At 46.9% G+C, this 27,808-nt stretch overlaps 1 protein-coding gene and 1 long non-coding RNA gene across 5 annotated transcripts in view; one reads left to right on the top strand and one right to left on the bottom strand.

The window, feature by feature from the left end:
* The first annotated feature begins 45 nt into the window (after window positions 1-45).
* LOC142888618 (glutamate receptor-interacting protein 2-like) overlaps window positions 46-27,808 on the top strand; it is a 35,107-nt gene continuing 7,344 nt past the window's right edge. For 2 of the 4 annotated variants that reach the window (XM_076027093.1, XM_076027096.1), the window contains exons 1-21: window positions 46-359; window positions 6,848-6,928; window positions 7,620-7,758; window positions 9,702-9,847; window positions 10,429-10,512; window positions 10,592-10,667; window positions 11,236-11,381; window positions 14,355-14,502; window positions 14,602-14,771; window positions 16,094-16,153; window positions 18,346-18,474; window positions 18,773-18,934; window positions 20,324-20,510; window positions 22,525-22,670; window positions 22,764-22,844; window positions 23,226-23,289; window positions 23,742-23,887; window positions 25,187-25,331; window positions 25,648-25,787; window positions 26,844-27,026; window positions 27,120-27,279. In XM_076027093.1, coding sequence (XP_075883208.1) covers window positions 182-359; window positions 6,848-6,928; window positions 7,620-7,758; window positions 9,702-9,847; window positions 10,429-10,512; window positions 10,592-10,667; window positions 11,236-11,381; window positions 14,355-14,502; window positions 14,602-14,771; window positions 16,094-16,153; window positions 18,346-18,474; window positions 18,773-18,934; window positions 20,324-20,510; window positions 22,525-22,670; window positions 22,764-22,844; window positions 23,226-23,289; window positions 23,742-23,887; window positions 25,187-25,331; window positions 25,648-25,787; window positions 26,844-27,026; window positions 27,120-27,279 — 2,771 coding nt within the window. In that variant the 5' untranslated portion in view covers window positions 46-181. The remainder of the gene's footprint in view (window positions 360-6,847; window positions 6,929-7,619; window positions 7,759-9,701; window positions 9,848-10,428; window positions 10,513-10,591; window positions 10,668-11,235; window positions 11,382-14,354; window positions 14,503-14,601; window positions 14,772-16,093; window positions 16,154-18,345; window positions 18,475-18,772; window positions 18,935-20,323; window positions 20,511-22,524; window positions 22,671-22,763; window positions 22,845-23,225; window positions 23,290-23,741; window positions 23,888-25,186; window positions 25,332-25,647; window positions 25,788-26,843; window positions 27,027-27,119; window positions 27,280-27,808) is intronic. The other 2 variants (XM_076027095.1, XM_076027094.1) reach the window with 2 other exon arrangements.
* Window positions 148-27,702, bottom strand: LOC142888621 (uncharacterized). The gene is made up of 3 exons (XR_012926716.1): window positions 27,080-27,702; window positions 23,703-23,856; window positions 148-284 (listed from the first exon to the last, which is right to left on the bottom strand). It is a non-coding gene; the product is annotated as an uncharacterized LOC142888621 (long non-coding RNA).

The raw sequence follows: 27,808 nt of genomic DNA, 5'->3' as shown, positions 1-27,808 counted from the left end.
TGCACCTGTTTCCTGTGTATCTTGGAAAGACACACCTGAGAGGACTGGATGTTCTCCAGAGTGGGAGGAGGAGAACATGTAAACACCGGGGCAAGGGAGAGGCGACGAGGACAGCTAGAGTGGCGGGGGTGTCGGGGAGGAAAAGGACGGACTCGGTTGTTTTCTCATCGCGGCTCAGAAAATGAACATGTCAGCGAGGGTGGTGTTTGGGAAGGCGCGCCTGCCTCCCAAGCATCTCTCTGTCATCCTCCCCCAGACGGATCCGTTGAGGAAAGGCGGCCGACCTGCAGGTGGAAAGAAGAGGATGTTTTCTTTTTCCATCAGATGTCGGATGGGCATCATCAGGGGGAGAACCAAAGGTAAACCTCTGGAAGCTACTCGTCAATTTTTGCAGTTTTTTTTTTTTTATTATTGTTTAATATTCCAAAAAGTTGCTAAATAATAACCAAATAACTGTTTGATTACTCTTACTAAGAGTCTAAAAGGAAAACAAAACGAAAAAAGGTCTTTGAGTGTGAGAAATAAAGTGAGCATTCGGGGCTTTTGACAACAACAACTGACGCAGAGTGAGAGTGACACAACCTCGCTCTCCAGCTGTCTTCCTTCAGCTCTTTGTTGGCTGCTGAGTGCATTTGTCATCCTGCGCGCGAGGCTCTCACTTGCTGCTGATCGCCAAGAGATGGCAGTGCAGTTTGTTTAAGGAGCAGGTAAACGTTAAAGCCCACTTCAGCGTGGACAAAACATATGAAGCCGCAGTTTGACGCTTTCTGTCATTTGCCCTTTCTTTGCGGTTTCGCCGATGCATCTGAACAGAATCGTTTAAGAGAGACGTTGATCAAACGTTGTGGGTCGGAAACAACGCTGAAACAGAACGCACGTGTCAAGTGCCAACCTTGACACTTGCACAGTGCTGGCTCCTGTGTCGGCGCCAAGGCAGCTGTAAAACACTGTGCATTTCTGCATGCAGGGGTTACATAATCATCCGCTCTACCTAAAAAAAAAAAGAAGAAAAAAAAGAAAAAAAATTAAATCATTTTCCACCCACAAGCTGTTTGTCTCCCAGAGGTTTTTTTTATCAGTCCAGGACACCGCTCCATCTTTTCGCTGTACTCTGTCAGAAATTAATTAGTCTCGCTCTGAAAGACTACACCCGCTCACAATGTAAATGGGGTATTAAGGACGAACGTCTCGCAGGAAATTATCTGCACTGAGGAGTGTCGTGTCCACCTGAACAGCTGACTCCACAGCTGCACGTACAGCGGGGGCGTTTATCAACTCTATCAATTGTAAAACGTGCATTCATTTCATTTAACAATTTGACTGAGTTCTTATGCATCCTCCTCCGCTTTATTTTTTCTTTTCTTCCTCTGGCACCAAAGTCTCAGTTATGAAAACAATTTGTCTGCAGTGACCAAAACCAATGAGGTGGAAGAAGCAGAGGGGGGGTGGGGGGGGGCAGCTGCCAGTGAGGCTGCGGGAGGGTGTTTGTCGTCGCTGGAGTCGAGGGGCAGGAAGTGGAGGGCAATAAGGCTTGTGCACGCGACAAATGGACAGACAGGTGTGGGCGACGGGTCAGACAGCAGGTCGGCCAGTCCCCCCGGTGTTTGGCTGGAAGGCCGTAACGGTTCTGTGCATTCGCTGGGGGAAAAAAGAAAGAAAAAAAAAGTGGGGAGGTTTTTAAGCCTTCTAAACGAGGGGAAACGTGAGACGCTTTTCTGCTTGTATCTGCACAACCACCGCTCGAGCGTCATTCACAACAACAAAAGCACTTTTTTTTTATTTTTTATGAATTACTATGCGACGTGCTGAGAAGTGACATTTTATTTATCTATTTATTTTTTGCACAAACATCGGTGGTGGGGGGGAAGAGGGGGCATTTTTAGCCGACGCACACACTTGAAGAGTGAAGAGTGCGCGGGGAAAAAACAACAACGTGACGACGCGCACGGCTCGACCTGACAACGAATGTGCAGGTGGCGCTAATTGTGGGAAGAGTTGACAGTGAGTGTGTGTGTGTGTGTGTGTGTGTGTGTGTGTGTGTGTGTGTGTGTGTGTGTGTGCGAGCGTGTGCGTGCGCACGTGCACTTTTGTCGTGCCTAACCTCTGCACGCTCATTTGTGTGGGTGGGTTTGAGGATATGCTTAAGAAGGGGTGTTTGACATGGTGGGAAATGGGCTGTGTGTGTGTGTGTGTGTGTGTGTGTGTGTGTGTGTGTGTGTGTGTGTGTGTGTGCGTGTGCATGTATGTGTGCACGTGTAAGTGTGTGTGTGTTTGTGTGAGAGTGCACGCGCGCTGGGGGAGGGAGTGACTATTGTGTGCGCCTGCCTCACTGAACCCCTCTGGCAGGGGGAGAGAGAGAGGGAGAGCCAGCACACTCACTCCGGCTCTGCGCCGATGCAGAGGGGTTGTGCGGGTGTGTGTGTGTGTCTGTGTGTCTGTGTGTGTGTGTGTGCATGAGTGAGTGAGCGCACGAACGGGGGATGATAAACCCTCTGGAGAAAGGACGCATGATTAGTAAGAATAGCTCAAAAAATGGAACCACGGCGAGATGGGAGGAAGAGGACGTGAACCGCTGCTCCTGCTCTGCTCCTGCTCTGCTCCTGCCGTGCTGTGGATTTCACGCAGACATGCAGCCCGCTGGAGAGACACGTCAGGGGATTTAGGAGGGGAAAACAGAGCCTTTTTTATTCTGGTCAACAAGTTTGAATAGGGAACTGATCTAGGGAGCGTCGCGGGATCGGGATTTTCTCTCCGAAAGGGTCGAAGGCACCACGGCCGAGTGGTCGGCGGGGGGTGGGGGGGGCGACGATCTGATCTGATCTGATCTGATCTGATCGGCCGAGACTGGATGAGCGCCGTCGCCTCCGTCTGCCTCCGTTGCCATTTGAACCTCGGCCCCTTTTGGCGCGCCACCACAGAGCAGCAAGGTGACTTCCCGAGGGCGGCGGATCTGACTGAGCTTACAGCCATGCTGTGCGGTCTGAGGAGAGACTCCAAGAACAGCATTGGTAAGAGCGCCACACTCGGGTCACCGCGCAGATCTCGGCCATGCAGGGGCTTCAGGGGTCACCTGGGTCACCGCCGACTCTCAGACACGGCTGCTTTGCTGCTCGTTTCCCCCTTTACAGTCCTCTTAACCCTCAAATGCTAGAAAATGTAACAGATGTACCCGACGCAGGAGAGTTCTGTGGCGGTATTGCGGCTGCGGCAGGGTCTCAGTGGGATTTAAATGTGAGGTGGGGGCTCGGCCAGCAGCTCCACATACCACCCTGACATGTGCAGCGAGGACAGATTTAGCAGCGTTTAAAACTAGCGGCCGTTTATTAATAAAGTTTTACCTCTGGAAATAACACGGGGATTTCAGCAAGACTGTTGCTGCCGCCCCCCTCCCCGCCCCCCTGGCTCCCAAAACCAATCCCACACACACACATTCAACCTACATTCTGATTGGGCACAGATAGCGGCCTGAATTATAAAGAGTCCAATGACGTCACGTGCCACAAACTTTGACGCTCGGTGAATTTTCAGCAAGAGCCGAACCTCGGACGTCAAAGACGCGAGATTATCTTTGTCTCTCGGAAAAGTTACGGTTCTGTCCGTTAGTGTGAAACGAAGGCGCTTCCAAGGCTCCAGAGAAAAAGGCGTTTTGGCCTCATGGTCCAGTAAAGCTCTGTCACGTGCGCGGCGATGGCCGTGCATCACCCACAGCTAATGTTGCCTTTTGACTGCAATGACAGCTGCCGGACTGTCAGGAGCCCCCGGGAGGCTGTGTTGTTACAGGGCTTCAGCCCAGCCTAATGTGTTTGTGATGTGTCACTCACTTTGTGTATGTGTGTATCTGTGCCTCACAGCTACTGTACGTGTGTGTGTGTGTGTGTGTGTGTGTGTGTGTGTGTGCTGGGTGGGGGCGGGGGGGGGGGTGTATTTGTGCAAGGATGTGTGCAAATTAGTGTAAAAATACCACCGTTATGCATATTTTCCGGGTGTCCTTTAACGTCGCCTCGATTGTGCAGAGCTTAATCCTCGTCGTGGATTCACGTCCTCGTCGTGCAACCGTGCGCATAGGGTGGTGGTGGTGGGGGGGGGGGGGACGCACGCTCGCTCGGCTACGGGACCTGCCCAAAGGTTTTAGGTCAGGAGAGGGTTTGACGGAAGGATCCATGCCCCGCAGCTGTCTGAAGGACTCATCCTCAGCTGGACACATGTGGGAAGTTGATGCGGACAGAGAGGAGGCTGTGGGTTTGATGCCCTCCAAACACATTTTTCCTCCGGTTCAGTCTTTGCGAATCAACGCAGCGAAAAACTGATCCGCTGTCACGCCGGAAGGGGGTGACGGAAAAAAAAAAAAAAAAAAAAAAACTGTCAAGGGGGATCGGAATTTACAGATACTACGCAGTGCGAGAGCCACGTCACAAGGCAGGAAGGAATCATTCTGCTTTTCGCGACAGGATGAAGGTAAAAGTTCGGTGGGATGCAAACGCAGAGTCGGAATGCTGCCGAGGATTCTGTGAGCTACGCTCCAGGATACGAGGGTCTTGATTTAAAGTCATCAGTGGGTTCAAAATTCATATCATCAATGGCGTCAATCAACAATATGTCCTCTGACTCAGAGCTGCCCAGAAACGAGTCAAAGATTCCACCCTTTGGCTGCGCTTTCAGAAAACGTGTGCTAAAATACAGCTCAGTTCTGGAAAACCAACCCTTTGTGATGTCACAAAGGCCACTCCAGATGGTTGGCGATGACAAACCAATTGGATTCCGGTTCCTCGTTAGATTTCCCTCGTCAATGCAGCTCCATCAAAAGCAACCTGTTAAAGGTGCAACGAAGCTGCTGCGTGGGAGGCTGTGAACACAGGGCTAAATGCAGTGTTTTCTGGAGAGCAGGACAGGTTTGGCGTTCTTGGCACCGTGGAAGAAAAATGACGTTTATAAAATCTTGACAACTGCCTGCTGACATCAAGCGAGATTGTTTTTCCCATTTCCTCTTTTCTTTAATCGAACTGAGGTGATATAATGAGGAACTCCCAGTCACGCTGGATTTAATAAAAAAAAAAAAAAAAAACTGGGTGCACCATGTCAGCGTTTTCGTATCGCAACAAGCGAATGAAACCACTGTGACTCTGTGCGAGTTTGCCTTGTGTTAGTGTCGGGAAAGTGGCCAACACTCACTGCAGGCTCATTTTATTGCTTGGTCAGACAGGAAAATCGATTGGTCCACCACGGGGGTCTTTTCCAGGCACAGCTCGGGGGCAAAATCGTCTTGTACTGACTGAACACATTCATTAACAAAATAAAAAACGTGTTCGTGAAGAAAAACATGTACCCGGTCAGACATGGCAACCAAACTGGTCAGACATGGCAACCAAACTGGTCAGACACGTAGGTCTCTTGGGGGCGGCTCACGCGCACAGCCACAAGGAGGAGATTAGCAAGTGTTAGCTTAGCCTCCGAACTTTAAACATCTTGGCAAAATATATCTAATTTAGCACATTTGCATAACTGCATCGAGGCAAACGCAATGCCACAGCAGCTGCGTGGTTATGTTACACTTTCACCCGATTGGGTGTATCACTGAACACTGTGCAACCTACCGTGGGCACAAGCCTGTGCACTGGCACCGGATTTTTAGATGCGAGAGAGATGCCCGCTGACCAATAAAAATCCATGATCCATGATAAATTCAAATACGACTGGTTGCAGCCCAGCAAGTGGCATTAAAACTAAACCTCTGCTATAAATGGAGAATGTGTTTTATGCAAATCTGGTAAATCTGCTTCAAAACACCAGTGTCTCAAATCTTAAAATCTAAATTTTATTATCATTATTATTATTATGATTATTATTATTGTTAGAAGAAGAAGAAGAAGAAGAAGAAGAAGAAGAAGAAGAAGAAGAAGAAGAAGAAGAAGAAGTCTTGTTGCCATATGCAAATATTCCCTTGAGCCTTTATTTAGCTCATGAGTTGAGTTTATAAGACATGCAGTGTAGAAAAAAAAAAAAAAAAAAAAAAAAAACCACACACACACACACACACACAGACAAAACACATGGTGCATCTTGAGGTTTATAATGTGATGTTCAGTCAGTGTGCAGGGCGGCTGGAGAGGTAATCCGCAGTGGACAGGATTAGAGAAATGCCAAGTCAAGTTTCCTCACCACCGTGGCTGCTGACATGTCTTTATGGCCGCATTCATGTTCAAAAGGCCGAGCGGCGGTTGTGCTAATCTGAGGCCAGCCCTTAACTGTGGCAGAACGTGTTCCGCGGCACGGGAAAAAAAGAAGGAATAATAACAACGATAATCATAAACCCATTTCACCGCAGCGCAGACCGAGAATTTCCGCGCTTTCTGCCGCGGATGCTGCGGAAGACGTGAAAACGATGATTGTCTTGCCCTGCCCGAGCACTCCATTAACCTCATGCTGTTGTTTCAGAAGCGCCTTCCAAGCTTTAGTGGGTGTCTGCTGCAAATGTATGCCCGTGCTAAATTAATGGTTCTCAAGAGTCTCTGCTGCAGACAGAGGAACGCTTTTAGAAGCGTTTCTAGGACTAGGTCTTGGAAAAACAAAGTGCTGAGATTTTCCTGAGTGCCTCATCACTTGTTTCTCATGTTCTGAACGAGATGTGTGCTTGCGTGTGTGTGTGTGTGTGTGTGTGTGTGTCTCTCGGCCCCCAACCTCCCCAACCCTACGTTTTACACCATGCACTTTGAAGTATGTGCAGCTGTCACGAAGCGCAATCCGGGGGTCAAGTTTATTTAGCCGGCTGCTGCTGTGTTTCCCTACACATCACCGCCACGGTGCCTCACAGGAGCGCCTCGGCAACCTTCTGCTTCTGCTGTCTCCTCAGATGAAGGACCGTACTCCAAGGGCAGCAAGGAGACCGGGACGTCTGACCAATCACATCTGTCCCACAGGCGCAGCTTCTCAGGTACGAATCATGCGGCGCTGACTCTTTGCAAATCTGCCTTCTCTCTCTTGTCCGATTCTATTTCTACTCTACCGACGCTGCTCTGCCCAACGTCCTCAAAGAGGCGTCCAACTGTTTGAAGGAAGTGTTCTATTTTTCTTCCCCACTGCATGCATTGCATGCGTGGACATTTTTTTTTTGTCCCGCTGTGTTTTGTTTAATGTTCGGATAAGAGGGCGAAAAACGCTTGTGCGGCACACCTGTCATTTGCACTAAAGCACTGTGCGAAGACTCCCTGATTTAACAGTGCAGCACAATGCGACAGACCACAAGACAGAATGAGTCCTCTGATGACAATGTGGAGCCACACGTCCATCACAGCTGAGGTCAAACTCGGTTTTCATCCGCTTGAGAAAACAATTTGATTTCAATTTACCCGACCCACCGTCTCTTTTATTTATAATAATGCCCGTCGGCCTTTATTTAGCGTGGGATGAATGAAACAGACTTCATCATCCTCCTTTCTGAACCTGTCACAAAGATTCACTCGGGCTGAAAGATTTGAAGGAGCAAGTGTCAGGGAACATTTTTGTGAGAGATTCGGGGCAGGAAAACAGAAAAGTGAGTCTCTTATTGGCTCTTCGAGAAGCTGAATCTGCCAAGCAGAGGCAAGCGCTGACCGTGGATCCGTGCCTGTGTCCCCATCTGTCAGCAGAGGAGCATCGTGGGGTGACCACGGTAGACCTGATGAAACGGGAAGGCAGCAGCCTCGGCCTCACCATCTCCGGAGGGTCCGATAAGGACGGCAAGCCCAGAGTGTCAAACCTACGGCCAGGTGGGCTCGCCGCCAGGTGAGTTTCTGTGCTCTGCGATGCGGTTAAGCGGTCTGGACATGTTTTCCTGCACCACCACATGCACACTTTGCGAAGCAGCAGCCAAACTGCCCCATTTCTTCCAACGCAAGTAAATTCTCTTCAACTTAAGATGACGTTTTTAGAACAAACTGCAGAAGCTCCATTTTTAATTTCAGTTCGGTTAAGACTCGATTGCACTGACCTTGCACAGCACAATCCCTCGGATTTTAACTTGAAAATCCCCCTCATCCATCTTGCCAACCTCCAAAAGAAAGTACTTTCTGTGGTTCCAAGAACCTCATTAAACTTCGGAATTATTCAGGAAGCAACAATGCTATCTGATTTCAAAAGCCCCGACGGAAGGCGGAAGAAGAAACGCAGGAAGCGAGTGTGAGCCAAGTTGCTGCTGAACAGATTCGCAATGTTGCAGCAATAGCGGCAATTTTATGAAAGCGTGATGGATTTTTTTTAATTTTTTTATAACAATGCATTGCATCTTGCCTTTCCTGCTGCAATGCACTGGAAAAGCTCTGCGTTGTCATTCCTTGGAGAAGCAAATTTGAATGGTCAGCATTCGTGTTGCAGACGATTCATCCAATCACCCGGATTTTGCATTTAAAAAAATAAGAAAAAAAAAGAAAAAAAGGCTCCCAGTGGGCTTTTCAGTCGACGGACGTGTGAGTTAAATCCAAATGTTTGCACTGTGTTACGATTTCACTGTCTGGTGGTTAGTGTTCGTAGAGATCTTTGCCGTGTTGGTCAAGTGCGCTTGATTAAGATCTGATTAAGCTAATGTCGCCTGACATCAAACACATGACGGAAATATATAATTTAGGACGTCACGATGACTAAGCAGCGTGTGACTAAAGTGACACACACACACACACACACACACACAGACACACACACACACACACACACACACACACACACACACACAGACACACACACGATTTTGTGAGAATGACACTGCTCCTTGAAAATGTCTTGGCCAAATATGTCATCGCTTGTCAACTCCTTGGAGGTTTAAAGACAGACACTGTGCTAATTCTTCCAAGCAGCTTGTCTTCCCACAGCTGACTTCATGCTCGTGTGGAAGTGCTGGTTAATTCACTGAGCGTGGAGACACTCAGGCAGACAAGGATAGAGACCAGCAGTGACATTTTTTTGTGTGTGTGATAAGACCTGAGCGCATGACAGGCTGTCTGGCTCTGCTGGTTAAGACGTTCCTCCCTGTCTGCTCGGCACTTGCCCCAAAGGTGGGACAGGAAGCAAAGGCCGGAGAGCTCTTTTTTTAAAAATAAATAAATAAATAATAATAATTAAATTGCACTTCAATGCACAGTGAGATGACTCAGAATGTTGTATGTGAGGCGGTATATACAGACATCTGCGTCAGGCTCAGTCTCCTGCAGCTGGCTTCAGCTACTTTCTGTGGAGAGGTACATAATCAAATCATCATTACCGTCTGGAGACGAATTCAGTCAACCAACCATGACTAGTCGCGGGGATATTTGCGTCTCGCAGCCCGTCTCCTGCCACTTTCACACGTCGCCAAGCGGAAAACTACCAGTTAAAACTGACTGGAACAAGATTAACTCGTTAAGAGCCAATTATGCAAATCTGGGACACACTCGTGGGTGAAAATCACTGGCAACCAGGCTTCTCCCAAGAGGCCCGAGATGACTGAGATGTTCAACCCAGAACAGAGGCACACAAAGTGGACAAAAAAAGACCAGAAATATTCTTGTGATGTTGATGGTTCCTCGCCGGTCTACCACAATACACCACATCGCTCACAACATTTGATGCGAACTGGTTTCATTCGAATCATAATAATATATATTTTTTTTTAAATATATCGAGACACAGGAAAAGATCCTGTTCTATTGGGAGCAGTTTGCTCCGAATCCTGTGTGACTACGTGTGACTCGCCGCAGGAGCGACCAGCTGAACGTGGGAGATTACATCAAGTCTGTGAACGGCATCAACCTGTCGAAGCTTCGCCATGATGAGATTATCAGCCTGCTGAAGAACATCGGGGAGCGAGTGATGCTGGAGGTGGAGTACGAACTGCCTCCTTTTGGTGAGCCTGCGCAATTGACTCATCTGCCAAAAAAAAAAAAAAAAAAAGAAAACATCTGGAGAAGAAAAAGAGACCTGCTTTCGCACTGCACATCATACAAAACCGCCTCAGGAAAAATTCAACGGTGATTTGAAAATAAATCATATGTAAGTTTTCTGTAGGAGGAAAAAAGGAAATAAATATGTGTGTTTTTGAACTCCTTATGAATATTTCTTTATTCATAAAGAGCAAGTTTACTTAATATGAAGCTATTTTGCTTCTGCGTGCGTACAATAAAGCCTTTTAAATTTTAAAAGAGGCTGGTCACAAATTTTATTTTGCTTAAATGAAATACTGTCCCCCAGAAGAACTGACTGTGATTGGCAGGTAAGATAATACTTTTCGTCAGCGTAATCACAAAGTTTATGTCACATTTCTACATTTGCGAAGGCCAACTGCCTTTTTCATGGAAATCTTCAATCAGTACTTATTGGGTCTCACCGATCAAAAACCTTCTACATTTTCCTTTAAATCTAACTAGGACTGAGGGAACATGACAGAAGAAACTGCCTTTTATCTGCCTTTGTCTTCTTGATTCTCAGTCCAGAACTCGTCGGGTGTCATGACCAAAACTATCGAGGTGTGCATTCACAAGGAGGGAAACAGCTTTGGGTTCGTGATGAGAGGTACGTGGAGATGTGAGCTAACGGCCAGCAAATAAATCCCGATTGCTTCTTAGCGCAAATGTTTTGTTTGTTTTTTGAGGCGGCTTCCATGAGGACTGGCGCAGGTCTCGCCCCCTGGTGGTCACATACGTGAGGCCCGGCGGTCCAGCTGACAGGTGAGGAGGACAGGACCGGGACGACCGGCACTTTGTAAATAGTGTGTTTAAAAAAAAAAAAAAAAAGCCTCATCTTTGTCTGCCGTGAAGCCGCTTATCTACCAGAGTGCCAACTCTGAGTGACGGTGCGCCCAACATACTTCACATTCCCATTAAGCCTGTGCTCAGCCCCCTGCGTGAAACTGACTGCGGCTGACTGTGACACGCACGCCGTCTGTTATCTTCAAAGCCAAAAAAAAAAAAAAAAAAAAAGGTTACCGCTCATCCTGAGGCGAGTGCGACATTGCACTTTTCCCTCTTAACAAAAAAAAAACAAAAAAAAAAAAAACCCCGCTGGAGCGAACCGAACTCACCATCAAAGAGTTTTTAGGCCGCTTATCTCGTTTATCCTCCATCTCACCTGGGAGGGAACGCTCATGTGGAACTCTTTAATGATTTACTGTGACTGCTGCCTAAACGCTTGTGCGAGCATCTTGCACCGCTCGCCCAGTGTTTCACTTTTTCCTTTTTTTTTTTTTTTTGTCTTTTTCCTCGTTCCGTCCTCCTTTTTTGTTCCCCCCCCCCCCAGAGAGGGCACGTTGAAGGCTGGAGACAGAGTGGTGAGCATAGACGGGATGCCTCTGAACAGAGAGAGGCACGCCGACGCTCTGACCATGCTGATGCAGAGCGGCCAGGAAGCCCTGTTCCTGATCGAGTACGACGTCTCTGTCATGGGTGAGCACACACGGGCCCGCACGCACGCACACACGCACACACGCACACACACACACACACATAATCGTGGAATATGTGGGCGCCAATGCTCTGAGGGTAAGTACATGTGGCCGTTTGTGAGGGAGAGTGACAATGCAGGGGACGTCACAATGGGAATAATCCGCGTGTGACTATAATGAACGGATCGGACCGCCCCTTTATATCGCGGTGGGTTTTGTTCGTATTGGCATTTTTTTCACATGAGGGAGACTGCGCAGGCAAATATATGACTTTCAAAAAGAGAATGATGTAGAATTATCTAATAAGGCGAATGCTCCTTCCTGTGTCTTACTGATACCAAACTGTTGTCCCTAATCTGTGATGAAATATGTAACTACGAAAGGCACCACTCTGCCACAGCTGTGCCACAACTCCAAAGCACTGGCGGAGAATAATGATTATCTGGCAAGAAAAATAAACATACCAAGGTGTTAAAATGATCTATTTCATTTTGATATATTTAAAACAAGTGCTGATATTCTGCACACCAGTTCTAAGTCGACGTGAAAGCGTCTAAATACATTTTTCCAACCACGTGTGAAAGTTAGATTTCTTCATGATGCATCCAGCGTTGTTGTACTTTTATATGTTTTAGCTTATAACGTTTCTCCTTCTGAATTCGCTACTGAGCTTTCATATAAATGCCTAAAAGACATTTTTAGATAAATTGAAGACCCAACAAAGCCTCAGAAGACGAGAAAGCAATAAACTAGATGTCATTTCGGTTTGTTTGCCTTTTCTGTGCAGCCTCCGTTCATTTGTTAAAGGGAATAAACATCAACGTGCGTCACGCCGTATGGCAGGCAAACAGATCAAATCAAATATGTTTCCAAATCCGTACCCTGGCCGAAAAAAAGTAGCGTGTTCCACGGCGAGACGGGAACTCAGTGCTGAGGAAGAAAGGCCGTGTTCGGTTGCAGTGACTAACTCATGAGATCACAAACTCTCTGCTCCGAGAGAAATAGGGCAGGTCACCAAGGACAGTTGACACACATTATCTCTCTGTTTGTGGGGGCCCAGGACTCAGACCTCCTGCCTGCAGACAGAACCAATCAGAGGGCTCACAACTGTGAGAAGTTTGCTCGCTGTGGGACAGGAAAGCAGCAGGAGTGAAACGACCGTTTAAGCCGCTTCACCATCTTTTACACAAAATTTTTTTTTTTTTTTTCAATTTCTTAGAAAAAAAAAAAACAACTTTAGAAGCATCTTGTCTGAGCAATCATTTGTGCTGCATTCTGAACAGGGAATTGCTCAGGCAAAAGTCACATATGGCTTTTCCCTCGAGTACTACAGTTACAGGCTGCGTTTCCATTACCCCTGGAATTGTGCGAAACCTAAATATCGCAATAAAAACTGGCAACGTAAACACCTAAACTTTGAAAAACCTCTCAAATATCGCTGAAAGGGTTTGACGCTCTCATGAGGTGGTTTTTCAGACGTATCGACATAGAGGTATAATCGCAAAAGTGTCATGGAAACACTTTTTCCGCGTTTTGAATATTTTTGTTTGTTTCCGAGTAATCGAAGAGAAAAATCTAAAAACTATGCTTGACAGCAAACAACATCAAAATGCAGATGTATGCAAGAAATGAAGTACCTCCGTCATCCTCAAAATGGAGACACCTGCAAATTGCTATTGTATTTTGACAAAATTTTAGAAATATTGCTTTTATTTTGCGAAAAGCTGTAATGGAAACGCAGCCACTGTTGCTAATGAAGCGCCATAAAATGACTAGGAGACGAGAAAAATGTGTCTTTATGGCACGTTCTGAACAAGACTAAGACCTTGTTTGCATTTCATGCGTTTTTCGTATTCCGATCGGCAAAAAACACACAAAGTAACCAAGTGCAAACGGTCCAAATCCGTTTTGTCATCCGAATATCGCATCGCATAAAAACGCATTCGTCACGGACGTGCGAACAGAATGCGAGCTCAGTCCACATTAACGACCGCCTACTCCACTCACCTCTCCCGTGTACGTACTTGGTCGGCGCCCCACCTCCCTGCGTCGTCATTATAAAGTTACAAACAAGAAGCCAATACAAATCATTTTTGTTAGACTCGTTTATTAGCATGCTAATAAATGTCATTCCGCATTAGCGTATTTTGTCAGTGGAGCAGCGCTCGCAGTTTCCCACATATGAGATTAAATGTGCGCCACTGTTGATCCGAAAATAAAGTCGTCACCACTCTGTCCCACCAGTCGTTACTCCTCGTTCGGATCCATACGAGCTGCAGTAGAGTTAAAACGAGTGACTTGATATAGTCCGCAAACAGGAAGTTGATTCCTATTCGCTGTCATGTAAAACTCGCCGTGGTTTTGCGCTTTACTGCCCCCAGTCGTTAAAAACGGAAACGACGCATGTTGCATTTGCATGGGTTCTGCAGGGGGGGAGGGGGGGGGGTGTAATGCGAACACAAATGGCACGCTCGAGACGCATGTTAATGCTAAGTGCGAACAGATGCTTCGAGATCCGTTCTCGTGATCCAATCCCCCAAAACAGTTACAAGTGACCAAGTGCAAACAGGGCCTAACAATGAGTAATTAAAGAAATAACAAATTTCCCAGTTTATAGGTGAGATTATATGTGTCACCTGCCGTGATTGTGTCCTCATTATCTATTCTGTCATTGCTTTCTTCAAGGAGAAAATGTTGCTGCGTCTTTAAAGGCCCTCTGCATTTGTCCCTCTTTCTTTTCTGACAAACCAGTCGCATTTAATCTGCTTCTAACTCTTCTCGTCTGTCAAAGCGTCTGGTCGTCCCCGGTGTTTGTCACCGCCGAGCGACGAATACGACGCCAGCAATGAAACGTTTCATGTTTATTGTTGGTGAGATCATTTACACAACCTGCACAGCAGAGCTACACAAGTGTTCACTGATCCTGGCGAGGGGTGGGGGTCTCTCTCTCTCTCTCTCTCGCTATCTGATTCAGAGGCGGTGCAGCAAGCCTCGGGCCCTCTGCTGGTGGAGATAGTGAAGAGCCCCTCTGCCAGCCTGGGGATCTGCCTGACTGCCACCATATATCGAGCCAAACAAGTCATCATTATCGACAAGATCAAGGCAGCCAGTGTGGCGGAAAGGTGACACTTTTTTTTCTTTATTGCTACGGATACTCGTTGGCTAAACAGGAAGTGACAGGGGACCTCCCCCGCCTCGCCTCTCCTCGCCTCTCCCCGCAGGTGCGGAGCGCTGCATGTAGGTGACATCCTCCTGTCGATAGACAAGACCAGCACGGAGCACTGCTCGCTGATGGAGGCCACGCAGCTACTGGCCAGCACGGCTGATGTGGTGAAGCTGGAGATCCTGCCAGCCAGTCAGAGCGGACTGTCCGTCAGGCCGCAGGACACGGGTACGTCCCACAGCCGGCGCAGGGCGTTGGCATGGCAGTTTAATCAAAAAAATATATGACTGATTGAAGCGTGACAAAATGGCGCAATACATATGTATGATATTAGGGACGTGATGTAATTCTGGATTTTCAAAATTTCACACCAGGAAAAGAGCATTTAGGTTTTGTTTCAGTTGGCACAATGTTTGGGCTGTTCAGCTCTTCTCAACTAAATATTCAAGATGCATTGTCAAAAGATGAAAAAATAGCTGAAATCCAATGACAATCTCTGCCTCTCATGAGCAATTCTTTTCAATAAAAAAGGAACATTCAATGTCCAATGATTAATCCAACATCCATCCATCCATTTTCAAGACCCACTTCTTCCTGAGCTCAGGGGTCTGCTGGGGTCTATCCCGGCTGTCATAGGGCGAAGGCAGGGTGACTCCCTGGACAGGTCGCCAGTTCATCACAAGGCCACATAGAGACAAACAACCATTCGCACTCACATTCACACAATTTAGAGTTCCTAATTCACCTCACATGCATGTTTTTGGAGTGTGGGAGGAAGCCAGAGAATCCCGAGAGCCCACGCAGACACAGGGAGAACATGCAAACTCCACACAGAAACGTCCCCGGTCTGAAATCGCACCCACGACCTTCTTGCTGTGTCGCCCCAATCCAACATTAACCCAACATGTTTAAGGGGGAAAAAAAGCCAGCGTTTTTCAGCAAAACACACACACGCACGCATGCTAGAAAAACGTGTCTTCCCCGTTGACGCTGGTTTGAGGCGAAACAAACCCGTGAACACGCTGAACCTTCCGAAGACGTTCCACGGCGGGGGGGGAGAGCAAACACGGTGGAGCGCCAGCGCCTCCGGCGCGCTGCGCTCGACATATGTAGTGTGACTGCGGCGCTCGGAGCTGTTTCACCTGCAGCTGTGAGGAGCCTGGCCGCCTCCCAGCAGCCTCCTTAATGCGCTGCCAATGGAGCTCCAACAATGTGTGTGTGTGTGTGTGTGTGTGTGTGTGTGTGTGCGTAGTTGTGTGCGCACACAATGGCGGCCCCGGCCCCTCCCACCTCTGGCGCCCTCGTCATACCGCCGGGTTTGCTCGCGCACGCCCGCGCCAGCCGAGCCGTGCGCGTGCGCTCCCTCTGCTGGGGATCGTGTTGGCGCCACGTTCTGCGGGGCTTTATTTCTGGGTCGGCAGCCACGCGGGCTCCTCGACATGTGAGCGTGGGCGAGGATCATACGTCGTGACAAACAGATGCGGCAAACAAACCGCATTGTGCCCTTTCCCCCCTCCTCCACGACTCACACTACTGTGATATTTCCGCAGGAGCTCTTGTTGCCCACCAGACACCTACAGCACAGGTGTCACATCGCCGTGCAGTCACAGGTGTGCGTTTTCTCCCCCAAACGTGTATTTGATTCCAATTACCGCTCCTTGAATGGGGGGGCCGCATTACGATAAACCGATATTTTCACAGCTTCCTCTCCCTCAGGATGAGGCCCGATTATAAGATGCAATTTGTCTAATCTCCTCGGGGGATTTAATGAGACTCACACAGTGTGGCGACTAGGAGATTAGGAGTTAATGTTTTGGCGAAGATCTCGAGAAAGAGAAAGAAGAAGAAGAAGAAGAAGAAGAAGAAAAAAAAAAAAACGCCATTTCTTGGAGAGTTTCCCCCTTAGGTGGGCTTAATATAAGCCGGAGGCTGCACAGGTTTTGATTGACTCTGGGTTAAAAGGCTCCCTTGAAAGGTCCGGAGGCTTCTCCCGAGCGTAATGTATTCTGATTACATAAGGTGGGATTTAAGTAGGTTCCCTGCATATGGCCAAACGTTTCCAGGCACACCACACGCCGCAGCCACGCGTGCATTCCGGCAAATCCTCCGTCCGTGCGAGCAACTTGTCACAGATTAGAGCCGCGCAGACGAAGCGGCGGGGATTACTGTCATGCGGAACACTCGGCGACGCTTGCCGCTTGAATTTGTAAAGTTAATTACTGAGGTGTGTGTCACACACCAGGGGGGACCAGTTGTTTCCACCCACCCCACCCCCCCACCCCCCTCACTGTCAATGCAAAGCACAAGCGGCTTGGTTGGGCGCTTTGAATGAAGGAAGGAAGGACGGAGGGAGGATGAGGCGTCTCGCGGAATCATCAAGAATCTTCCGTCTCCACTTCCTGGAATGAGGGGAAGGTCAATGTGAACGGTGGTGACCGTTTCTATCACCGCCTCTCCAGGCTGACAGGGTCACCCTGTCCTGGCCGCCTCGGGGTGAAGGCGGGAGGGACAAATAGACAGTTTCATCGTCCAGCCACACAGAAACAAACCACCCACACAGTTTAAAGTATATGTTATTGTACATTTCAGCGTTTTTCAACCACTGTGCTTGTGAGATTGATGTCAGGTGTGCCGCGAAAAATGATCCGATTTCACTTCATTGCTTGAGACGAAAATAATTCCATTGTGGAGTGACTGTGCTTTCGGAGGAATGTGAGACTATTTTCCTCACAGGGTATCAGCTTTGTGTGCATCTAAACCAGGGGCCACCAACCTTTCTGAACCCGAGAGCTACTTCATGTGGTTCAGAGTCAAATGAAGGGCGGTTTGCTTCACTCTCACACACCTGAGATAACAAACTTTCTTAGTCACACATCGACGTGAATGATACTGATCTGTGTGAAAGAGTTGTCAATAAATGTCAACAATTACTCGACAAGGTTGGATGAAAATGAATTTTAGACACAGCCCAACGAGTATGGTACTACTTGAACAGGCGTGCTACTCAGACTACTCATGTGGGCTACGTGGTGCCACGCAGACACAGGGAAAAACACGCAAACGCCACGCATACAGCTCCATGGCTTGGGAATCGAACCCACAACCTGCTTGCTGCGAGGCGACAGTGCGAACCACTGCACCAGTCCACGCACAGCGTTGTGCAAAGCTGCCACAAAGGTTAAAGGGACGCTAAGAACTTGAGGGCCAGTCAGGTGCAGAAAACACACAGGCTGCATCATCAGCAATCAAGCCTTCAGCTGTGGCCAATCAGGGCCGAGTCACGTGGCCCGTCACGCACACTCTCACTTCCTGCCAAACACAACAACTCCATGCCCGTCGGTCAGCTCGCCCACATTTGTTTGTTTGTACCTCTGGGCTCTAATGAAACAAATTGAAATCAAAATGATCTCCAGCTTGAACGTTGCCCTTCGGAAGTTTGCTAGTAGAAGTAAGATTTTAGTTTTTAGTTTGTTACTGGTATGATGTGTTTTTTTTTTTCTTCTTTTGCAGACAGTTCTGCTCCATGTTTGTCGAACTGATTCCAAAATGCTCATCGGGATACATTAAACCGCAGGATGTAATCCAGTGTACCGTGACCAAAACATTAAATATCAATTATGCTGCTCTGTATTTGTCTGCCGGCTGCGTGTGGCGTGGTACGAATTTAGCCATGGGAATCAAAGCGTGATTTCATGGGGAAATTTTTCAAGAGGATTCCGCCCCCCCCCCCCCAAAAAAAAAAATCCTTTCTATTCTTTATTTATTTTCCTAATGGATCTTCTCGCCTCCTTTAACGCCGCAGTAAAAGTGCAGAAGAGCAACAATCATCACTGGGACCCAAGCGGCAACTACTGCCATCCCCCACATGGCAGCCACAGCAAGACATGGAGCAGCCCGAGCCACCCACACAACCAGCAGGACCACTGCAAATGTAAGTTATCACTTATGACAGCACCGCTGTTGGCAAGGCACGGCGGAGGGAGGAGCCTTTTCCCTTCCCTTCCCTTCCCTTTCCTTTCCTTTCCTTTCCTTCTGCACTTTTGTTCAATCTTTTTCCGAGAGCTTCACCTCAACACTCTCCGCGCGTCTTTATTTGGCCCCATCCCCGCCGTGCACGTGTGCCACTGACTTGACTGCCGAACACATGGCTAATGTGTCATGCTTGAAGTGCTCTGCTGCCCCGATTGTGTGAGCCTTTTGATACGTGTGAGCTCTATGTCTCCTTTCAGCTCTGGTGAGTGGTGGCTTCTCCCCTTCCTCCACAGCCACCTCAGGCTTCAGCAGCCAGGGCAGCAACACTCTGCCCTGTCCCATCCCTCCTATGGCTCCCACCAGCCCCCGCAGCTCCACCGGCAAGAGGAGGAACAGGAAGAAGGACCACAAGAGCTCATGTATGAAAAAACAATCAACGATCGAGTGTTGTTGTGTGTTCTGGCAGGAAGGGGTTGGACTCATGAGAGGGACCCGTTTTTTTTTTTGCTGGTCTTTTAATGTTAGAGTTAATGTTGCATGTAGTCGCAAAAATCAGAAAACCCATCCTTCACTTGCGCCTGCGTAGACGCATCACAGATGTAGAAATCCCTTCGTGACATCACAAGGGGCTTTTGTTAGTGTTTAAAATAATGCTTTGTTAAAAAAAACTCGTTCAAGGAAGCTCCGCTTGGCTACAGGAAGAAAGATACAGTTCTATAAATAGGCACAATATGTCACCTTTTAAAGGCTCAGTTTAGCCACAGAAAAAAACGCTTCAATCCCAGTTTAAAAATTGTCAAGATTAGAAAAAAATGTGATTGTTCAATTATTCATAAGTTTAATAGAATGGAACAGACAACCTTTATTGGTCCCACAGTAGGGAAATTTGTATAACGACAGCTGCAAACTGTATAGTCCAAAAAGATCGAGAATTATATTAATTAAAAGTAATGAGGTAATAAAAAATCAAAATGCAATATTTGTAGGTATAAACTGAAAAGAAAAACAAGATATTTACGTCTTATGGACAGTTGAATGTCCAACTATACTGACAATAAATAGGATTTGATTGCACCTTTGAGAAAAAAAAATGTAAAGCTGTAGCATTGATTTAATAAATTAATTATTCTTATTTTTTTTTAGTTGACTGTTGTTTTTTTTGTTTTTTTAAATCAATGAAACGTTTTTAAAAATTAATTTCACTTTCGACAGGCTGTAGTAGTAAACAACGCCAATGTCAAGGTCTGTGATTTATTCATAGATGTTTTATCTCGGAGCGTGCGTACGTCATTTCATTCCATTTCAAGTCAACAGATCCCTTTAAATGTCACACGCGCTACAGGCTTGAACCTATAAAAACAGAACACACAAAAACACTGCGGAGAACCTCAACTCCGCCCCCCCCCCCCCCCCCCCCCCCTCCACCCCACCTCACGAGACACATCTCAGATGCTGCGCTTGGTTTTGTAACAGGTGACGTGACCTTTCAAATTTTTTCTGCTTTTAATCACTTCTCTCTGGCGTTTCGCCCCCTCGCTGTGCGAACAGATTTGTGCGTCGTCACTGATGTGACACGTCAATGACGTAAAAGGGGGTAGAGTGTGTGTGTGTGTGGCTGGGGGGCGGGGGGGTACATGACTCATTCTGTGCGCCCGTGACATCTCCCAGGCCGCATTGTCCCCTTCTCCCTACCAACCTCCATGGATTGTCCCCACATCCTCCTCCTCTTTTTTTCCTGCCACCACTTCTCTGCTGATATCCCTCTCTGATGTGCTGCCCCCCCCCGCCCACCCCTCTTGTGCCCACAGTGTCTCTGGCATCCAGCTCCGTCGGCCCCGGCGGGCAGGTTTTTCACGTGGAAACGAGCGAGGTCATCCTGAGGGGGGATCCGCTCACAGGTTTCGGGATCCAGCTGCAGGGGGGCGTCTTTGCCACAGAGACCCTGTCCGCTCCTCCGGTCATCCGCTTTATTGAGCCCGACAGTCCGGCTGAGAGGTAAACGCGACGAGACGCCTCGTCTCGTAAACACGCATCATACAGAGAGTCACCCTGGACGGGATGGTGCGAGCGTTGGGCCACGTATGTGTTTGTGTGAGAGAGAGAGAGATTCTAAATTTGGCCCAGAGTGTGTTGGAGCTGAAGGCAGTCACATCAGAGCTGCCTCTTTTTTTTTTTGTTGTTGTTGTTTTTTGGTTGATTTTCTGGTTCACACACCAGGGAATCAGCACCCACAGAGGGGGTCACGGGATACATTTGAGCGCAGATTAAAAGCAGAATCTCATCTAATTTGGCCCCTTTTGAAAAACGCTGCGGCTGCTCGGCTCCGAGGCAGTGTTGGCGATTTGTTCCGCCGCCGCCGCCGCCTGAATTGACCAATAACATTTGGGGTGAATTCCAAAGGGGACTTTTATCAGGCAATCTTTGTTTCCCCAAGATGAGTTTTAATGACTTCAATAATCGCATGGCTGTTGCTCGCGGCGTGAAGAATTCTGGCTCGGGTGAAGTGTTATCGTGACTTTCATACGTTCATGCTGCCTTCAGGATTTCTTTTTTTTCAGTAAAACTCTGATTTATCCTGCTCTTTCTGCAAACTGCCTAATTACACTTTCTATCAGCCCCAAAGATATATGTAAATTGCTAGCTGGCAAAGGCTCCTAAACTAAAAGCATGTCACTCCAAAACATCCACCTGCACATTCTGAGCCAGGTTGTCTGTCACTGGGCAATATACATCTGTATGTTTTTGCTTAAATTTTTGATATGCAAATAAGCCAGGGACAGGTGGTTTCAGGTAGAGGGTGCTTGCTACTATCAAGATTTGCGGTGTCTTTTGCAGTGTTAATTTGGTTACTAGCCAAGTTCTGGGAATTACACCAGCTTAAAAGTTCAATTTGAAGGCAAACCGTGGCTTTAAATGAAATTCGAAATGCATACATATGCATTTGTTACGTTAAAAAACCACTTCAAAATAACAAATATTTACTGTGTTTTCCTGCACAGGGGGCAGCAGCCATATCGGGCCACTATGCCTATGTAGTAGCCTTGAATGTTTATCCCACACTGTCATCGATTCTTCATTCTAATGGTGAAATTCCCTCCATAGTTGTTGCGTTACATCGATCACGGCACCGCGTTGCATTTAATTAACACACAGTTCCGATCGGGCCACTGCATCGGATCTGTCCTTGTCTTGGGAGATTAATGATGCCGACCGTGCCAGCGGTGCAGGGCCGTCTCCCCAGGGCCTGGTGACATGATAAGGCCGGTGGCTGTACAACAGGAGTACACAATCAGTGTTGTTGTGTCAGCCTCCACGCAAGGTTAATGAGCGGAGCTGCTTACTGAATTAATATCATTTGACAGCTTTTCTGTATTTGCCCTTGCAATTAGGGGCATGATTGAATGTGTGATACTTTTAAAAACCATCCACATGGGACTTTTTTTTAAAAAATTTAATCCATAATTTTTTTTTTTTTTTTCTAGTTCAAGAAAGGTCAGTGACTTGGTGTGGTGGCGTCACGACCGGAGGGTTAGATTTCGGTCTATAGATGGTATCTCATGTGGCACAGCATGGCAGGCGTATGTGTCAGTCACCCGTGTCAATTCTCTCCGAGGGGAAATGCAAGGCTTTGCTTATAGCAGTGTGGTCAAGCCATAGGGTCAACAAGGAAGTGGGGAAATCAAGCCTTCCTATTACATTTTATTATGAGACAAAACATTTTAAATATTTGTACATTTTAGGTATTTTTTAATTTAATTTAATTTTGTGTATTTGCAGCAATTCTCTACATAAGTATTAGTTCACACTAATAATAAGCTTTCAGCTCTTCAAGGAAAAAAATTATTTAATTTAAATCATATAATTTGAACACATATGTTGTACATTTTAAAGAGTTCCTAATCACTAATTTCCTGACATTGACCTTGTCTCAAAGAAGTTTTATTTTCTACACTGAAGCAGCTGCGTGTTTGTGTGACAGAGCTCCTTCTGCGCTTCATATCCTGTGTAGGTGCGGGTTGCTGCAGCTTGGCGACAGACTGCTGTCCATCAACGGGATCCCGACTGAAGACGGCACTCTGGAGGAGGCCCATCAGCTGCTCAGAGACTCAGCTCTGGCCAACAAGGTGGCGGTGGAGGTAGAGTTCGACGTTGCAGGTACCAATTTTTGTTCCAAGTGATTCCTCTTTGTGCAAAATCTGCTCATTCTGCAGCAAACCCTCACTTCTCTTCACTCTAAATCTTTACCAGAGTCGGTGGTTCCCAGCAGCGGAACCTTCCACGTCAAGCTACCGAAGAGGAGAGGAGTGGACCTGGGCATCATCATCAGCGGTGAGTTGTGCAGCGCTGGGGAATGAACACCGGGGGGCAGTGTTGCTCAGTAATAATCCAAGGGACCCCACGCACTCCACCTCTGAACCAGTGTTCTGTGTTCCGAAAAATTCAGCCTTGCAAAACAACGCGGGTGCATCCCTCATTAAGGCTGAATAATACTGGTTTGAACCAGTATTCATTTATTACCTTGGCTGCTCTCACTGGTTTTGGAAGAAATTAAATAGGAGAGCGAGAGAGAGAGAGAGAGAGAGAAAGCTGGGAAATGAGTTCAATAGGTGGAACCAAGAGCGGCACAGGTGGACTGACCTTTAAGACGTGTTTACACTTCTTTCATACATGCAACCTAAGATAAAAAATACGTTTTCCTGTGTTTCCTAGCGAGTAAAAAACCCGGCAAGCCCCTCATCATCTCTGACATCAGGAAAGGAAGCATAGCTCACAGGTATGTCCCATCACCACACATGGGTAGGAAAGTTAAAGTGGGTCACTTCACTAAGCCACGTTCATTTTTTTTTTTTTTTTTTGGTGAAAATTTCAAAAACGATTTGGCTGAGTCAGTTCAGCTGGTTAACACCTCACTCGTCAGGCGGACTTTTTTTTTTTTGGGGGGGGGCGCATGAATGGGATTAATCATGATGTACAAAATAAAAAATGTTATGCCAGGCCGCGGTGAATTACATGCCTAATTGGATTGAGCCATCAAAACTGGATCAGTAGGGCAGAGCAGCCACATTTCAGGAGGGCTCAGTGTTGATTAGGTTGAGGGTGAGGTTACGGTCACCCCCAAGCATCCCACTGAGGCAGCAGCACACTAATAGGATTCTCTCACTGAGTCAGGAGACGGAGGTCGTTTACCGTTTATAGTTATGATCCTCTTGTTGTGCTGTCCGGTAGAACAGGCACTCTGGAGCCGGGCGACAGGCTGCTGGCCATCGACAGCGTGCGCCTGGAGAACTGCACCATGGAGGACGCCATGCACATCCTGCTGCAGGCCGAGGACATGGTCAAACTGCGAATACAGAAGGACGAAGACAACATTGGTACACTAGCACCTTTCAAGCGGCATGGCCTGCGAGTAGGAGGAAGTTGCAGTTCAGTCCATCCATGATCCTGTATGAACACTACATTATTATTCCTGGCCACACCCTCTATCTCAACAACGATTTCATGAGATGATTTTCATGAGACAACTGTCTTACCAGTACCGGTAGCATGACATTTTAGTAGTTTAAGTCCAACGCTATACTATTTCACCAAGTTAAGTTACATTTAAAAAGAAGACTTACTAGTGTTCTGCGATGAACTGGCGACTTGTCCAGGGTGTCACCCTGCCTTCGCCCTAAGACAGCTGGGAGAGGCTCCAGCAGACCCCCGTGACCCTGAATAGGAATAAGCGGGTATAGAAGATGAATGAATGACTTACTAGTTTGTTAAAAAAAAAAAACTTTCCGGTCTTCTTGGTCTTGTCTCATCTGGCTGTCAGTGAGACGTCAGTGAGTTGTGTGCTGAATGGCAACTTTCTGTCCAAAAAGTTTCCAAGTATGTAACATTTAACACGTAAAAGGCACGAAACACGCGCCAAATATATGCTATAACATTAGCTAAAAATGATGGTTGATATAACAGCACCGGGAGTGACGTCTGTAACGGAGACAGGTCCGTCACTGATAGTGGTCCCCTTGGGAGCGCAACATAGTGACAGCCAGGGCAACAGAATCGAAACTAATTGAACCCCCGGCTTAAGGGTTAGAACCAGCACAATGTCAGCTGACGTTAGCAGGGCCAGCTCGTTCACTCGACATTCCAACGCTAGCGAAAGGGCGAGTTGTGCACCGCGAGGCCGCTTTTTCGGTTTCCGCGCGAAGCTCAGCCGCGCGCTCTCGCGGTGAAAATCGCATATTGCCACTGTAATTAAGCTGCATCTGTCAAAGACAGTTTCCCACAAATTTCTGCTAAATGTCTCGACACTTTGTTTTTTTTTTCCTGCACTCACTGAGTCTTTGATACATTTTGACAGAGCTTATTAATATGTTTTATCCAGCGATGATTTTTTTTAAATTTTTTTTACACATTCATTTATGCACCAATAACACAACAATTATTTATTGAGCTTCTTCAAGGTTAATCAGAACACATGACTGTGATTAACATTATTAAAATTCTAAATCCATTTAAACAACATCAAAACCTTGTTGCTTCAAAATGTTGTTTGTTTATCGTTAATTATCCTACGATTCGTGGTGCCAGTGTGCACTTTAACGTTCGATACTTTTTTTGTCAGTCAACAGGCAAAATTGAAAAAGTGTTTTGTTTTGTTTTCCTTGGTGTTCATGGTGAAGATGAGTTGGAGATGTCAGGCTCCATAATCTACACTGTGGAGCTGAAACGGTATAACGGACCCCTGGGCATCACCATTTCTGGCACTGAGGAACCTTTTGATCCCATTGTAATCTCTGGCCTCACCAAGAAAGGCCTAGCAGAGAGGTGAGCGGACGCAGGGGTGGCAATCTGGTGGTGGTGGGGGGAGGGGGGGGTTGGGGGTCAGGATGGTTATTGGAGAAGATAATGCCACTTTAAACGAGGCTGCACAGGGATCTGGATCAGCGGCGCCTAATTTGGAAACTGTTTTTCTCCAATAAACAAGATGCTGAACAATGGCTGTCTCGCCTTTTATGTAACAAGAAGTGTCTTTGTGTCCGTCCCAGACGGCGCGCTGGCAGACCCACAGGTTTCCCAGCATGCCTCTCTGCACTGTCCAGTATAAACTGGTATTTCTGTCTCTGCTGTCCTTACCCTGCAGGACCGGGGCCATCCACATAGGGGACCGAGTCCTGGCCATCAATGGGGTCAGTCTGAAAGGAAAGCCACTGAGCGAGGCCATCCATCTCCTGCAGATGGCCGGGGAGTCGGTCACGCTGAAGATCAAGAAGCAACCCGACTGTACGTTTTCTCTCACCTCCACCACATAGTGAAAAAAGGCACAGAAATGTTTAAGATACGCAAACCTTTACCTTTTCCAAAAAAAAAAAAAGGCATGAAGTGTGGCTGCAAATTCTACTCCGGTTAAAGGTGCTTTCTGTCATGTTGCAGTGAAAATCACTGCCAACTGTCAGCCTGTGCAACTCTACAGCCCAGACATTTAGTAATCACATTAAAATATCCCACATTAGGATGCAAACAAGTCCAAATTTTAGTTATTATAAACTGTAAATCAGGTTTGTCCGTCCTTTCACTAGAATTAATCATTTCAAGCCTCGATTTGCACAAATCCATTGTTAAGGCTCCAGATTAAATGGCTGTCTGTGAAAACAAGTATTACAGGACCGGTGGACATCCTCTGGCAGCAGCTTGAGGGTTCAGTTGAAAGAAAGTCAATAGAGTCAATGGAGTCTATTCCTCTTCATGTTTTTGGCAAGAGTCTAGTTCCTCACCAGGGGGCAGTGATGCCCACTGCTACAACTTTTTTATGATTTATATTTGTTTGTTTTTGGAGGGACTTGCTGTCCTCACTTGTTTTCAATGATCTCTTTCCCGGAATGGACGTGTGAACTAATTGGAACAAAGATTTGGAAGGCCTTCGCTTCAGTGTGTCAGGTCAGGTGATAATTAAACCAAGCTAAGGTAGTATCTCATGCCATTAGGTCATAATTTCAAAGTCCTTGACAGGTTTATTGATGCTTTATGGCCTGTGACAGTCATGATTGTTATGTAAAATTGAAAGGCTCCAGCTGACCAACTTTTATTTTTATTATTTTTTATTTACTTTGTAAGTTTCCCCACATGTTGCAATAGTGTCTGTTTACCAATCAAGTTAGCCAGTAGCGTTTGAGAGCACGCAAACACATTTTATGCAAGCCAATGGGTTTTTGTGACTCCAACTGAAACAATAAACACGGAACGTGGTCAGCTAGTTCCCACACAGACAAGCACAGAAGCTGAAACCTATATTCAAATGTATTTTTTACATGAGAGATCTGCATTTCTAATTCATTTCAGTGTCTGATGGCCGGCAGCCACTGGACAGGGAGGCTGGCTTTTTGAGTGACGCAGACGACGAACTCCTCGATTTCCAGAAGAGCAGCAAACTCTCGGAGCTCTACTCTGCCACTGTGCCTAGTATAGACTCCGCGATGAGCTCCTGGGATAGCTCCGGGTTCGACGCAGCCTACGGAAGCCAAGGTGAGGCCCACAAGGGCTCGTCACAATTTGCCATTTCGTTCCTCGGGTCTCACCTGACGCGCTCACTGAACGGCTCCCGGTCTTATTTTAAAGGGACGTATCTTCACAAAGCCTCCGATCTGATGCTCAATCCGAGTGATTGGCGGCGCTCAAAGCACCGCAGCCAAACGGGCTCCAGCTCGGCAGGTCTTGTGCATCACTCAGCACTGTATGATGGGAGGTTCACTGAAGATGAATGGGATAAGATTCCCGGGTAAGTTTGTGCAACATGCATTTGTCATGCATCATGTTTCATGTTGCTGCAACTTTAAGTGTTTGTGATTTTTTTTATTATTATTATTTAAACTGAGGATCATTTTTGAGTTAATTCTGTGAACAGTGGTGGAAGTAAATCAAACAGCCTTTGCAGAGCTTGGCTTTGGTTTGTCTGTTTTGAGCTTCTCTGGTGAAGTTATGGGACAAGACAGGAAGTCTGTGGATGAGTAAACACTTGCATTTTTTCCCCCGAGGAAGCTGAAGTCATACAGAGGCGAAGTTGTAGGGGATGAAAGTTGTTGATTTTCACAGAATGAAAAAAAGGCAAATATCAACTTAAATGTTGTCAATAAATTAAGACATACTGTAAATCTGGACCTAGAGCCGAATCACTCTGACTATAAAATCCTCTAATAAAAAGCATTTTAGTTGTGAGAAACCCAGAAAGTAACTGTCCCCATAAGACCAGTAAGAAGACGATAAAGTAAAAACAGGAAATGACTGTGAGATTTGCTCATGTTGCTGTA

Source organism: Nelusetta ayraudi, unplaced genomic scaffold (assembly GCF_046127955.1).
Source record: "Nelusetta ayraudi isolate G7.1 ecotype Tasmania unplaced genomic scaffold, CSIRO-AGI_Nayr_v1 ptg000019l, whole genome shotgun sequence".
Classification (NCBI taxonomy): domain Eukaryota; kingdom Metazoa; phylum Chordata; class Actinopteri; order Tetraodontiformes; family Monacanthidae; genus Nelusetta; species Nelusetta ayraudi.
The sequence above is the reverse complement of the archived record's forward strand: the minus strand, read 5'-3'. Positions and strand labels throughout refer to the sequence as shown.